The 13331-nt window shown below is 33.1% G+C and overlaps 1 protein-coding gene across 3 annotated transcripts in view; it reads right to left on the reverse strand.

Annotated features, from left to right (window-relative positions):
- Nucleotides 1–345: 345 nt before the first annotated feature.
- Nucleotides 346–13331, reverse strand: part of Lrrk2 (leucine rich repeat kinase 2) — a 127592-nt gene continuing 114606 nt past the window's right edge. For 2 of the 3 annotated variants that reach the window (XM_071609970.1, XM_027934119.2), the window contains exons 44-51: nt 13109–13303; nt 11982–12175; nt 10688–10760; nt 9604–9788; nt 5668–5820; nt 4534–4742; nt 2821–2892; nt 346–2306 (exon numbers count right to left, since the gene is read on the reverse strand). In XM_071609970.1, the coding sequence (XP_071466071.1) occupies nt 2185–2306; nt 2821–2892; nt 4534–4742; nt 5668–5820; nt 9604–9788; nt 10688–10760; nt 11982–12175; nt 13109–13303 (1203 nt within the window). In that variant the 3' untranslated portion in view covers nt 346–2184. Of the gene's footprint in view, nt 2307–2820; nt 2893–4529; nt 4743–5667; nt 5821–9603; nt 9789–10687; nt 10761–11981; nt 12176–13108; nt 13304–13331 lie in introns of all 3 variants that reach the window. The other variant, XM_071609969.1, reaches the window with a different exon arrangement.

The following is a 13331-nucleotide window of genomic DNA, read 5'->3' on the forward strand; positions in this document are numbered from 1 at the left end:
CAGGAAAGACTAAAAATGACTATTTTTTAAATCTACATCAGTTGTTCTAAAGTTTTATTTTTCTTTTAATATTTAAGTGTGAATAATTCTACTAATAGAATTTTTTTTCTAAGAACTTGAAAATAGAATATATTGTGCCCTTCAGAACTTTATCTAGGGATCATGTCAACTATTTTCTTATATAAAATTGAATTTAAATATCCTATAAATTCTCAAGAAAAAATTTTGACACCTTCCTAGAGTGCCATTAATCCACACACAGACTAATACAAAGTTTTATATGAGATGGGTAACAGATCTATATATGAAAATAAAACACCATCACAAGGTCTTAAAACTCATAAACATGTTTTAAAAATGTTTATTGTTTCATTTAAATACAATGTTCATTTACACATTTTTCTATAACTGTCTTTAGTAAAAAAAAAATCTGCGTTTACATACAAAGTTACAATGAGAGAATGTCACTGGAATAAAAAGGCCCAATCATGTATGCATTTTTTTAATATTTATTTTTTAGTTGTAGTTGGACACAATACCTTTATTTCACTTACTTATTTTTATGTGATGTTGAGGATCAAACCCAGGGTCTCGAACATTCGAGGAGATCACTCTACCAATGAGCCACAACCCCAGCTCCTCATGTATGCATTTTTTTGTGCTTAATTACATAATAAATTAAAACATGGGTCACTTTGAAAAGTGGAAACTGTTTCAGGGTTAAGATTTTGATTATCCTTCATTGAAAGAAATTTTAAGTCTGTACATAATAAAAATGCAAGTCAGTTCTGGGAATATCAAATAGGCTTGTTATGCTATCGTGGAGAATTGTTTAAAATGAAGAATACTGGGCAGGGCCAATGGATTTACCAAAAGTGATTTTCCTGGAGTAGAAAGATAACCACATATTTACATGTGTTCTTGGCAGTGATACTCCTACTCTGAGAAGACATTTATAACAAGTTAGGTCTAATATAGAAGACTAGATTAGCAGCTGTTTTTACCCATTGTAGCTGAAGTTCTTCTTTAGCATACTGAATAGTGAGTGACACATTTGTCCCCATGGTCTTTGTGGATGTTGTAGAATTCTATAATTTTCAAAATAGAGTTTCTGTCTAAATGATGTAGGGTGTGCAGGGTCATACATTTAGGAGAGTATGAGTAGAAGCATTAGAAAAAAGCAAATTAGGAAATAAATAGCAATGGGTTGGCTTACCACTGAAAATCAAAACAAAATTACAAAAATATCTCTAGAAGAACTAAACAGTGTATTTACACCAATAATACAAGTTTCAGGATGCCCACATTCAAAGATATAGTTGAAAAATAGAAAAAGGATAACTATGTCCTTCCTGTATCTGAGGATTTGATGTGTCATGTTTTAGAGGAAATGTTTATTTTAGAGGAAACTGTGAGATGCATGGTTTGCATCAGCAACAGAGAGCCTTATTAGTGAAAATTCAATGGACTGTTTATAAGTGTATGTTAGTGCATTTAAAAACAGTTCAATAAATAACGTATTATATGGGAAACTACCCAAAATATCTTCATTTCACCTTGGGTTATTTCTAGAAAGCAAGCAACTATTGTGTCTTTTGTGTTTTTTTTGTTTGTTTGTTTGTTTTTGGTAGTGAGGACTGAACCCAGCAGTAGTTTTCCACTGAGCTACTTCCCCAGTCTTTCTTATTTCTATTTTTTGAAACATTGTATTGCCCCATAGCTGAAGTTAAAGAGGAACTTGTGATCTTTCTGCCTCAGTCTCCTGAGTCACCAAGATTAGAGAATAGAGATTAGAGGTGTGCACCACCATGCCCAGGTAACAACAATCCTGTCTTAAGGATAAAATTTAAAATAAAATTTACCTTCAGCATGGATAATGAAACAAAAATGATCACATTGAAAATTTTAGTATGAGTACTACAAGTATTTTATACTTATTAATTAATCCCCCAAATTAATTAGGGCATATAGGAAATATAACACTGTATTTTAAATAGTTCCTTAGAACATATTTTCACTGGTAACTATTTTTACATATATTTAAATTAAAAATAAAACATATAAACATTTATTCATATACACGAGTTGTTTCAAAGGATAGAAGTATTCCTTTTAACATAAATATTTTAAAGAGATATTTACAAGAGATAATTTTCCTATCTAAAGACAAAGACTTCTGATACCTTATTCAACAGATGTTCTTTTCATTTTTTCTGCTAATTCTTTTCTCACTTCAATGTGTTTTTCTAAATTTTGCACTTCATGTGGAAGATTGATGTCCCAAACAGACAAGCAAGATTGTATCTCTATAAAAAGAAAAAAATAAAATCATGCTTCAAACATCCATTATAAAATATTTTTATTTTGTTAATTTATATTTCATTATATATAAGTACTAAACTATTGCCATTTATAAAAAATATTCTTATAAAATGTTAATAATACACAAGGTCTTAACTACCAAATTTCAAGAGGCACATAGACAACTTTATAACCAATCATTTCATTTACTGAAACAAAGAGAGCTTTTTCCAACATTATTCAACATTAGGCCTCATCTGGATATAGGTAAGTTATAAGCAAAAAAATATTCACATTTAGTTTAAATTTGAAGTAGTTCTCATTTTATAGTGACTGTTCTTTTTCCCTCATCTGAAAAAAATAAATATTTAAGATTCCTAAATCATTGAAACTTAATATTGAAATTTGCCTAAATTATTTACACTGTAAAGAAACTATCAATTAAAATTGCTAAAAGTATATGTAATATCTACTTTAAATTTATAAAACACAATATCTTTTCCTCCTATTAAATATTACCTTTTTGTTGTTGTATACCTTCGGTAGTTTTCCGTTTGTACCCCAAAACCAGCATGACATTTTTAAGGCTTCCTTTAAAAAAACAAAATACAGAAGTTTTCTATCAATACAATAAATTAAACTATATCAAAAAACAGTAAAGTTGCAATTCTTAATTATGTGAATCTGAGAAAGCAGCTAAAGCTTTCTATAAAATAGGTTTAATTTTATACATTACTTCTTCTAAAATTATACTATTAAATGGATAATGTGTATAAAAGTGTTTTTGATACTACAAGGAACAAATATGAAGCATGGGGATAGAGAGTTGGATAGATGCATAACTGACCCTCTATCACAATATCGTATTATCAAGTCATTCACTAATTAATCTGAAAAATGTTCATCAGAAGTCTTGTATGTACTGGGCTATAGGCTAGGTCCTGGGAGTAAAGAGATGTCCAAAAAAACACAGACCCAACTCACATGCAGGTTATATTCTGGTGAAGATATTGACATTAGTTGGGGAAAAAAATCATGACTGATGAATGCTATATAAGAGAGGTACAGTGAAGCCACATCATTGTGCACCTTGTAGTCTATGTTTAAATTTAATTTTTATTTTAAAATAAATAATAATCTACTGAAATGTCAATATAATTTCAATTATGAACAACCATGTGGGTTCCAGAGTACATACAAACTAAATTAAATAAAACAATATTGATCAAATAAGACAGGGAGATAACCCACTGAGACCTACTAATCTGCTTGTGTGGACCCATCCTGGTAGTTAACAATCACCAAGAGCATCTAATCTACTTCTGTGCAACCCTGATATCTATAAATGACAAACAGGTGAGGGTACAGGAGAAACACCTTTCTTAAGATATTCTTGCAAAAAGAATCTATTTTCTTCACCATGGTCAAACATTGTATTGCTGACATATTAAACTTACATAAACTTTACTTTTGCAGAACTAAACCCTACACTGTTATTTTGTGATCAGCTTTGTATATAAGATATTATAGCTTTCTGAATAAAATAATTAATCAAAGAAAGACATTGAAATACATTTTATGTGAAAAATACATTTCACATAAGAGCCAGAATAGACATAAAAGGTTGAACAAAACTTATCATGATTTGTCAATATTTGTAGATTGTGGAGTTCAGCATATATTGCTACAAGAATTTTTTTATAGAATGAACAACCAAATGGTATTCTTTACCAAGGGTGGGCAGCTTGGACTATGACCAAAATAAACATTTGCTTTAACTTCTTGAATGAAATAGCAAAACATACTCAAGGCTATGTATTTCCCATTTTTGCCTTTAGGTAATAAGGAAAAAAGCAAGTAACACCCAAATCAAGGGGCTAGGATAGTGGTTCAGTGGTGGAGCACTTGTCTAGCATGTGTGGGGCACTGGGTTCAATTCTCAGCACTACATAAAAATAAAATAAAGGTCCATCAACAACTAAAAGGAAAAAAAAAACTTAAAAAAAAAAAAAGACCCAAGCTGAATGTTCAACCTCGGTCATCTGTTTCTCTTGGGGGACTAAGAGCAGCTTTTTCTTCCACATTTTAAAGGGCCTTATTTAAAATGTATCCCAGTCCTGTTTCATTATGTGAAATTTGAAGGAACTCCAAACAAAGCTGGAAAGTGAAAACTTAAATTTTAAAATAAAGGCATATTTTTATAATCTTCAAGGACATGAAAAAGAAACTTGCCTAACTGTGCCGCCATCATGACTCTAACAGAATCACAGAAGTTGTTAATTATGCGTATAACTCGACGAGTTGAAAGATCAAGGAGTAAAATATGGCCTCCTCCAGTTCCTATCCAGAGAGCAGTGTTCTTCTGAAGGCAAAGAGTTTTCACTCTCCCGGAATACGACATTTTGTGCTTTGATTCCTTATTTATTTTTACCATTATCTCCCTAGGAATCATAAAGAAAGTATGCATTAATAATTTCATCAGCAATTAGGGGATAAAAGAGATTTGTCTCTCTCTATATGTACATATAATAACTTTTCAAATTATGAATATATAACAATTCAGTCATCCCTTGGTATCAAGGGGGATTGGTTCTAGGAACCTTCCCCGCTCACTGCAGCTACCAAAATCATAGGTGCTCAAGTTCCTTTATGTAAAATGATATAGTATTTGCATATTACTTTCTCTCCTATATAATTAAATCATCTCTAAATCACTTATAATACCTAACAAAATGTAAATGCTGTATAATAGTTGTTATGCTGTATTGTTTAAGGGATCATGGCAATAAAATGTTCAGTAAAGATGCAACCGTAATAGGTCTAACTTTCTGATCCTAGGTGGGTTCAATCTGTGCACACAAAACCCAAGTATATGGAGGAATGACTATATACATTATGAGGGCTTTGTCTCTCACATGTTGAATTAGATCGCCATGTCTGTCTGTCAGGGTCTTGAGCCTCCCTCCTTACTTAGTGCACTGATCAGGTCATTTTGTGACCTTTTTCTTTATATTACAGAATCTTTGGGAAAGTAGTTTTAATTATATATAGTAACATCTGACTCTGTGACAATTCTAGACATATACCCAGTAGTCTAGAATCCAGTATGGCCACTTTTAAAAATGACTGTTTCACTAGAGAATATTCTTAGTAATACCATATAGTATGTTCCTATTCTTTTATTTTCCCAAAATGAAATGTACAGGATATCAAAAGATGGTGCTGACAACCATTAACAATTTTGTTTCTGCATTTTCAAAAATTTTCTATTTACAGGGAAAAAGAAAAATAAGCAGAGCTCCCTCCTTTGTGCAGTCTGAAGCATAGAGACAGTTCTGGCAAGCAGAAAATAACCACAGAACTTACTTTAAAAAGTGTACACAGTCTATGAGTTCACAGAGCTTTTCAGTTTTCTTATCCCACACTTCCACAACAGGGCTATTTTTCTTAGCAATATAGAGAGCTGTCTCTACTGCCACAGCTATGATATTGGAATCACTGAAAGCTGCATAAGAAAACCTAGGGAAGGAAAAAAGAATGTCAAAAAAGTCATGATACCACCTTATGGTTGTTCCTAAGGCATGTAAATTTAACACTATTTTGGAAATAAGCTAGACTATTGCCCATGTTCTCCTGTAACCATCCTAAATTGAATATGAAACTTACTTTGCTACTTTACTTACTTTTGGTTACTTTATATTGGTTTCTCTTGATAAAAATAAAGACTATAGTTAATGTTTATTCCTGGTTTTAGTTTTAATTTCAGTACTACCTGGTTCTTTATAGAATTATATGTTGCATCTTAAGTTTTAAAAGAAATATGACATTTGTAACTTTTAGATATTGCAACTAAATCACTGTGGTAATGAATATTTGGAAAATTAAAAGCTAGCCATCTATACCTAGAGTTATAAAGCATAAGATGTTGAAATAAGTTTAATGGCCTATCTTTAAGGGCTAAAAGGAAAGGTATTCTTGCAGAAACATAAGTTAATCAAGTTACAAGAAAAAGATGACCATCGTCCAAGCATAAATGGAAAGTAAATTGTTTACCATTTACCCCCTTTTAAAATGAAGGAAAAATACCAGCATTTTAAAATAACTCTCAGCCAACCTAAGACATGTGGCATTGTGTGTATTTCACAAACAGATTGGCGATCCTAAGCCCTATCTGCATGGCAAGCTCCTAGTCAGCCTTTGAGGCTTAACCTAAATGTCAGCTCCTCTGGAATTCCTCACTGACCTATCAAAATAGAGCAACCATTCTTTCTCCCCACTGTTGTAGCTGTATTTTTATAGTCCTTATTAAACATAATAACATTTTAGCTGATCATGGTGGAGCACACCTGTAATTCCAGGTACTCAGGAGGCTGAGGCCAGAGGATCATGAATTGGAACCCAGACTAGAGACCTTAGCAGTACCCTATCTCCAAATAAAAATAGGAAAATAAATAAATAAATAAACAAACAAATAAATAAATAAAGTATTTATTTATTAGTGTCTCCCTCACACTAGATGGTAATTTCTTAAGGACAAGCATGTGTTTTCTACATATTCACAATCTAATAAGGAGTTATTATGAGTAAGTACCTCTGATACACCAGGCAATTTATTAATTGTTCTGACTGTATAGCAGACAGAGGATGGACTGATGAAGAACAAACTAAAAGAACAGAATGAATTACCAGAAAAAAGTAAAAATAGTTAAAATTGCAATTGAATCACAAAGATAATATGAAAATACCATAGGGATATGACAATAATTAATATATCCTAGTGTGTAAATATTATTTTCTCCACTTTTATTTATTCTGCCAAGGGAGATAAAAATATTTTGCAAGACAGCCACTACATTTTAAGTAATTTCTTTTGAGGTGCTAGCTATCTTAATATAAGATAGTTCCAATTAGCACAAAGTTTTACACAGAATTTTAGAAAACACAAAATATTTGTGTGTTATCTTGTTTAATTCTTAAAATAAACTTGTATAATATGATAATCTCAATGTATATAATTATAGAAAGAAAAGCTTACAAATGCTAAAGAATTTTCTCATGGTCACATGACTATCATGTTTTAGACCAGGGACACAAAGCAAATCCTCTGGAGTCTCCTGGCTCCAAAGATAACTTCTTTAACTAACTACCACTCCTTTCATTCAGGGTTTGCTGATGGTGATAAGGAGATAAAGATGATGAGGCAACACAGGTTCATGAAATGACATCTCTTTAATGGGGAAGAGTCCAGGAAACAGAAGATGCATTTTTAGAAAAAAAGCAATAGTTTCAAGTGTTTACAGGTGTTTATGGTACTGGTTCATAATTTCTTTTGAGAGATTATTATCTTTGAAAGACTGATATTTGTGGATGTCCTCTAATGAAGCATCTATTCTCCAAATCATATGGAATTTTAAGGGGGCTGATTGATACCAATGATGCCATAAAATGCTCCATGAAAAGAAGCAATTGCAGGCCTTTCCTTTAAGGGTTATCAGACTTGTAGAGTTGGGTTAAAAATGTAAATGAAATAATGGGAATGCAAGTATCCAAACAGTTACCACATACGAGTTATCAAATTTGAGAAGCAGACAACTAAAATCCTCATCCACCAGGTTTTATATCACAGTGTATCTTAACCCTGACCATGTCCAACCCAGAATCACCCGAAAACTGGAAGAGCAAAACAACACTGAAGAGTGGGCCCTATTTTTAGCTTAATTGGTCTGATGTCATTGTCTGCAGTAGTGCCCAGGCACAAGATAATTTTGACCTACCTTGTGGTTTCTACGGCACAGTCAATGTTCAGAACCAGCCGGTCTGGTGGTATTAAGAAACTATTTTTAATGCAATCATAAAAACGTGACAGCTGTTATGGAAGGAAACAGCAGATGCAATGGAAGCACAAATCGAAGACAGGTAGGATCAGGAACAGCCACTTAGAGGAAGTAACATTTGGACTGAAATAGGCAGAGGTCATAACAGACAAAAGAGAAAACCGTACCCAAAGACCGGGGGACAAAAGGAGAAGACTGTCTTTGAGAAATGGGACAATTTCAGTTTGGCTAAAGCACAGAGGGCTAAGAAGTTCAATACATAATCTAGAGAGGTAAGCAGGACTAAATCATGGTGGGCCTGGTAGGCTACTTGGGCTTCATCAAAGGACAATGGCATGCAACTGAAGAATTTTAACGAGAACTGGAGAGGAAGGTGCTGTTGTTGGTGCATAGATGATGGATGATAGTCTGGCTCATGGAAGCAATGAGAAGTAAAAGGACTTGAGGGATATTTATAATTAAGAGAGTCAAGTGAATAATGGGGGAAAGTGATCAAAGCTTATTCCCAAATTTCAATCTGGGGCAACTAGAGGGATACTGGAAACTAGGATGGTCCCTGAAATAGGAATTTGTGACCCAAAGCTACTAACAATCATAATAATAGTTGACATTTGTTTAGAGCTTACCAAGTGCTAACCACTATATTAAGCTCCTTACATTAATTTTCATATTTAATCTCTCAAACACCCCTTTGAAACAGAGTGTATTCTGATCTTCAAGTAAGAGATAGCTGAAGATTTGAAAGGTTCTTCACCAGCTCATAAAACCAATAAAGACCGAAGTCAATATTTAAACTTTAATTTATGCTCTTGCCCACTGCCATCCTACATCGCTTATCACCAAGGAAAATAATAAAAAGAAGCAAACAGATCAGGTTAAATTACAATTTAAAAATTGAAACAATAAATTGGAATGAGGTTCATATTTTATGTATTTATTTTTTGAAACTGGTATCACTAGCTTGGCTATAATTTTGATAATCAATTATCAAACCTAGAAATGGCTTCAATCCTACAAATCTGTTTTCTACAATTTATTCTTAATGAAATTACCCCAAACTGTATATATATATATATATTATATTCATATTATTACATATAATATGCGAATATTACATATATTCATATATCATATGAAACTCATGGATTTAGTACAATAGTGAGTTGACTGCCTTGTAATTCCATGTCTAATTTGAAACAGAGATAATAAAATTGTTAAAAATGTAATTGGAAGATACAGTAGGATAATGATGGGTTTATATATTATTCCAAAAGTGATTAAACAAATTGAATTTTTAAAATGCATTTCTGCTTTCTGGAATTTTCTATGATGTGTATTTATTTTTATAGTAGACAACTAAATTATGCATTTTTAAAATGTGTTCATTTTAGATTATCAATAATATTGATATGATTGTAAACCACAAAAATAGATGGTAGATTAGCTGCAGAGAAAGGAAACAACTTACAGTTGATTTGTCCTTGTCTCAATGAGTTTCTGAACAGTGAAATCATTAGAAAAAGAGAAAACCTTTGTGCCACATCCTCCCCACATGATGTTCTTTTCAGCTGAATTCACGGATTCACTCAAACACATCAGTGGAGTGCTGACATTTCCTATATTTAGTGTCTTCAAAGGAGCAGCTCCTTTACACTTTGACAAAAAGAGAAAACACATTCAGCATATTGAGTATCTATGGAATGGAACACAATAAAATTCTTGCTTTCTGAAACTACTTCCCATTTTAAAGGACTAGAGATATCAAAATAAAAATTCAGACATACTTTTCAAAGTATAAATAATATTCAGTATCTAAAACAGGACTCAATTAAAATATTATCCTTATAGCCAACTTGTTTACTTCATAAAAAAAAATTGTATGAGGAATAACCTGGGGCTTTTACTCCACCTCTGTGTCTCTCTTTAGATAGTAAGGTTTGGGTATCGAGGAGTATGAGTGGGTAGGAAGTTGAGTGAATAAATGAATCCATAGTTGAGTCGGTAGATAAAGGAATTAATGCTTTAATGACTAAATTTTAAAAAATGAAGATCATAAAGTTAAATGATTTTTTCAGTGTGAAGAAAAAGTTAATGGCAAGACAAATTTGTTCCCTCCCTCCCCTCCTGTGTGTGTGTGTGTGTGTGTGTGTGTGTGTATGTGTGGTACTTGGAACTGAACTGGGGCTTTATGCTAAGAACACTCTCTACTAAGCTGTGCCCTCAGGGCACAAAACAGATTTAAAATTTGAATATTCGTTGTTTTATTTCACAATATATTTATAAGGAATTAGCTGCTTCATTCATACCATTTCTAACATTTCAAATCCAGTCTCATCTATCATGTTATCCTATTCATTCATTTAAAAAAAATACAATCAGCAAGTGTTTCAGAGGATCTACTGTGTTCAAGACTTTATGAAGCAATAAAAAAGTTAAAAAGCAGAACTTAATGATCCTTGTTCTCAAGGAGTTTATAATCACGTAGTAGAGGGATGAGATACATAAAACAAAGGGTTTAAAATGAATTTGATGTAGAATGCATTGCACATTACCTTAACAGCCTTATCTTCAAAAATCACTAAATTGCCATCAGCAGTTCCCACCAAAAGAAAATTCTTTTGCTTGCTAAAAGGAAAAAAAATGCCAAAGTTGTTCCAAAAAGAGCATTTATATTGACTAAGAAGTCCTTAAAGTTCTCCCCAGCATGACTGAACTTTAGGCAGGTTTCTTGCTGACTATAGTCTCCTGCCCTCCATTTTCTTGGAGCTTTTATTTAGAAAACTTGCAATTATAAATTCTTTCTCAGCCCCTTTGAGATGTAAATCTTTCCCCAGCCTCTTGACGGTTTTATATACAGGAAAGTCTTTCCCAGGACCTAGGAGCCATCCCTTTAAAATTTAATCATCAAAAGAAATGGCCTCCCTATTTCCCAGTCACTGTGGGAGAGCAGCGGACTACCTTCAATGATAGCACATTAGCCAAAGCAGATGGCTATTGTTAATGTGTTTACAAGCACCCACAGGATCCTCCAACACTTTTCTACAACTGTAGCTCACCTTAAAACTCTCCCACTTTTGTGTCAGTGGTGTTGGGTTCAATCTCTCTCTCCTATCATGATTGCCTTGAATCAAGTCTACCTTGCTTGCTTAATCATCAGTGACATTTTTCTTTAAAAATGTCCAAAGAGTTTCAGCTTCAAAATTGCCAGTGAAGTTTTTATTTCAGGTACCAAAAACTTTTGTTTCACATTTTTCTGATACTTCAAGTAATGACTTAAACTAGAGAAGTATATGGTTCATAATCTTAATGGCCCCTAGAAATTGTCTTGTCTAGTAGTCAACTTATGACTCATATCTGAAATTTTGCCATTTAGATAACTTTCTTTGGGATAAGATCCCTATAAATGATAAGAGTTTAGTCACTTTTACCTATTAATAACTTATTAATTTCTTATATTCTTTTCCAATTTTGTGGTTATATTACCGATATGTTTAAGCCTGGTAAATAATAGGCTGGCAATATACATATGTATATACATGTATTCAAAGAAAGAATTAATAAAATTCATCTTCCAAGAGGCCCTACCAAGGAATATTGACTTGAGGAGAAGTAGAGATAGGATCACAGCTGAGGTAATAGCCTAAAGAAACAGTTGGCTCATTTTATGACCCTACACATAGAAAAATAACAACTTCCATTGTGGCCCAATTCTCTTGAGTAGATGCAAACCAATGAAAATAGGCTAAAAATGAGGAATCTTTGGCAATATGATAAAAATTTTGTATAAAATTAAATCATCTACATGGTATACGATTTTCACTCAACTAAATCCACAACCCTACATACCTTTGCTTAGAAAAGGAATTGCAATACAAACAGGTAACGGCATCAGTCATCTTTTCAAGGGTGTGTCTCTTACTTCCGTCTTCGGTATTGATGACCAGGAGAGTACCACACTGTGTCCCACACACAATCCAGCTTTGCTTTTCGGCAGGAAGATGCACCAAGGCCAAGCACAGTATAGTACTATCAGCTACCTCCTGTTAACAGAAAATAATACTCTCTACAGGACTTGGCTCAATAACAAGAACTTGTATAGGACAAAAAAAATGCTTCACCAACATACATAACTTCTTTATCTTTGTGCATTTACTTTTTAAAACAATGCCAATTTTATTCAATTTTGAACAATATTTGAGTTAACTGGCAAACAATTTATGCCTACCTAGAATGCATCTGAAACCAAAATTCCGAATTATTTTTCAGTCTCAATTATCATTCCAACAAAACCATATGAGAGAATTGTTGAATCTTAAGCACAATTTTAGGGACAACATTTATTTTGAGGCAAAAATCAAAATATTAGGTTATTTTTTCAGCTTAAAATTTTACCTATTAATAAGTTTTATCAACAACTTTTTAGCTTCTGTGAATGGTGGCTGTCATCTGCACAGACCTGCTCTCTTCACCACAGAATGCCAGCAGCCAATGGGCACAGGGTACGGGTTCTACCACCCTCACCTCTGGGCAGATGGCAGCAGACAACTAACTGACATGTGAGAATTAAACGCTGGTCCTCTTGCTGGGTGGCAGGAATTCTGTTGTGCTATTCACATTCCAGAGTTTCTTATGAGTAGAGGCTGAGGCTCAGTTTCCTCAGAAACCACAGTTGTGCTGAGCTTCTGCCTCAATCCCTTCTGGCTTCCTCTACTTCTTTCCAAACTTCTCACTCCCTAAATCACATGCACTAGATTACCTGTCTCAGACCCAAAACCCATATATACTTTGGTTTTAAAACACACCAGACTAATTTCATGCAAATTCCTATGTTCTAAGAGAAAGTTAATTTAATAATACTCCTACATTGGCTCTTATCTAATTTCTTTCAAAGTAATTTTAATTGGTATATGCTTTAAAATATATTAAAGTAAGTGTTCTAAAAGACTTATGATTTAAAGAGTATTCAGATTTACCTCAGAAGTGAGTCCTTCAGTGTTTAAGTCAAGAAACAAGAGCTGACCTTTGTCAGTGTGCCCACAGCCGAACCAAACTCGTGCATTCTTACTGTTAGGATTTGTAGCAACCATGCATTCAACAATAAGGGTTTTGGGTATTAAAATGTGTCTCATCAGACAGATTAAGTCAGCTGAATTCAAAATGTCAAAGACCTGAGAAAGTTTTAAAATAACAAAACAA

The sequence above is a fragment of the Marmota flaviventris genome, chromosome 3 (genome assembly GCF_047511675.1).
Source record: "Marmota flaviventris isolate mMarFla1 chromosome 3, mMarFla1.hap1, whole genome shotgun sequence".
Taxonomy (NCBI): Eukaryota; Metazoa; Chordata; class Mammalia; order Rodentia; family Sciuridae; genus Marmota; species Marmota flaviventris.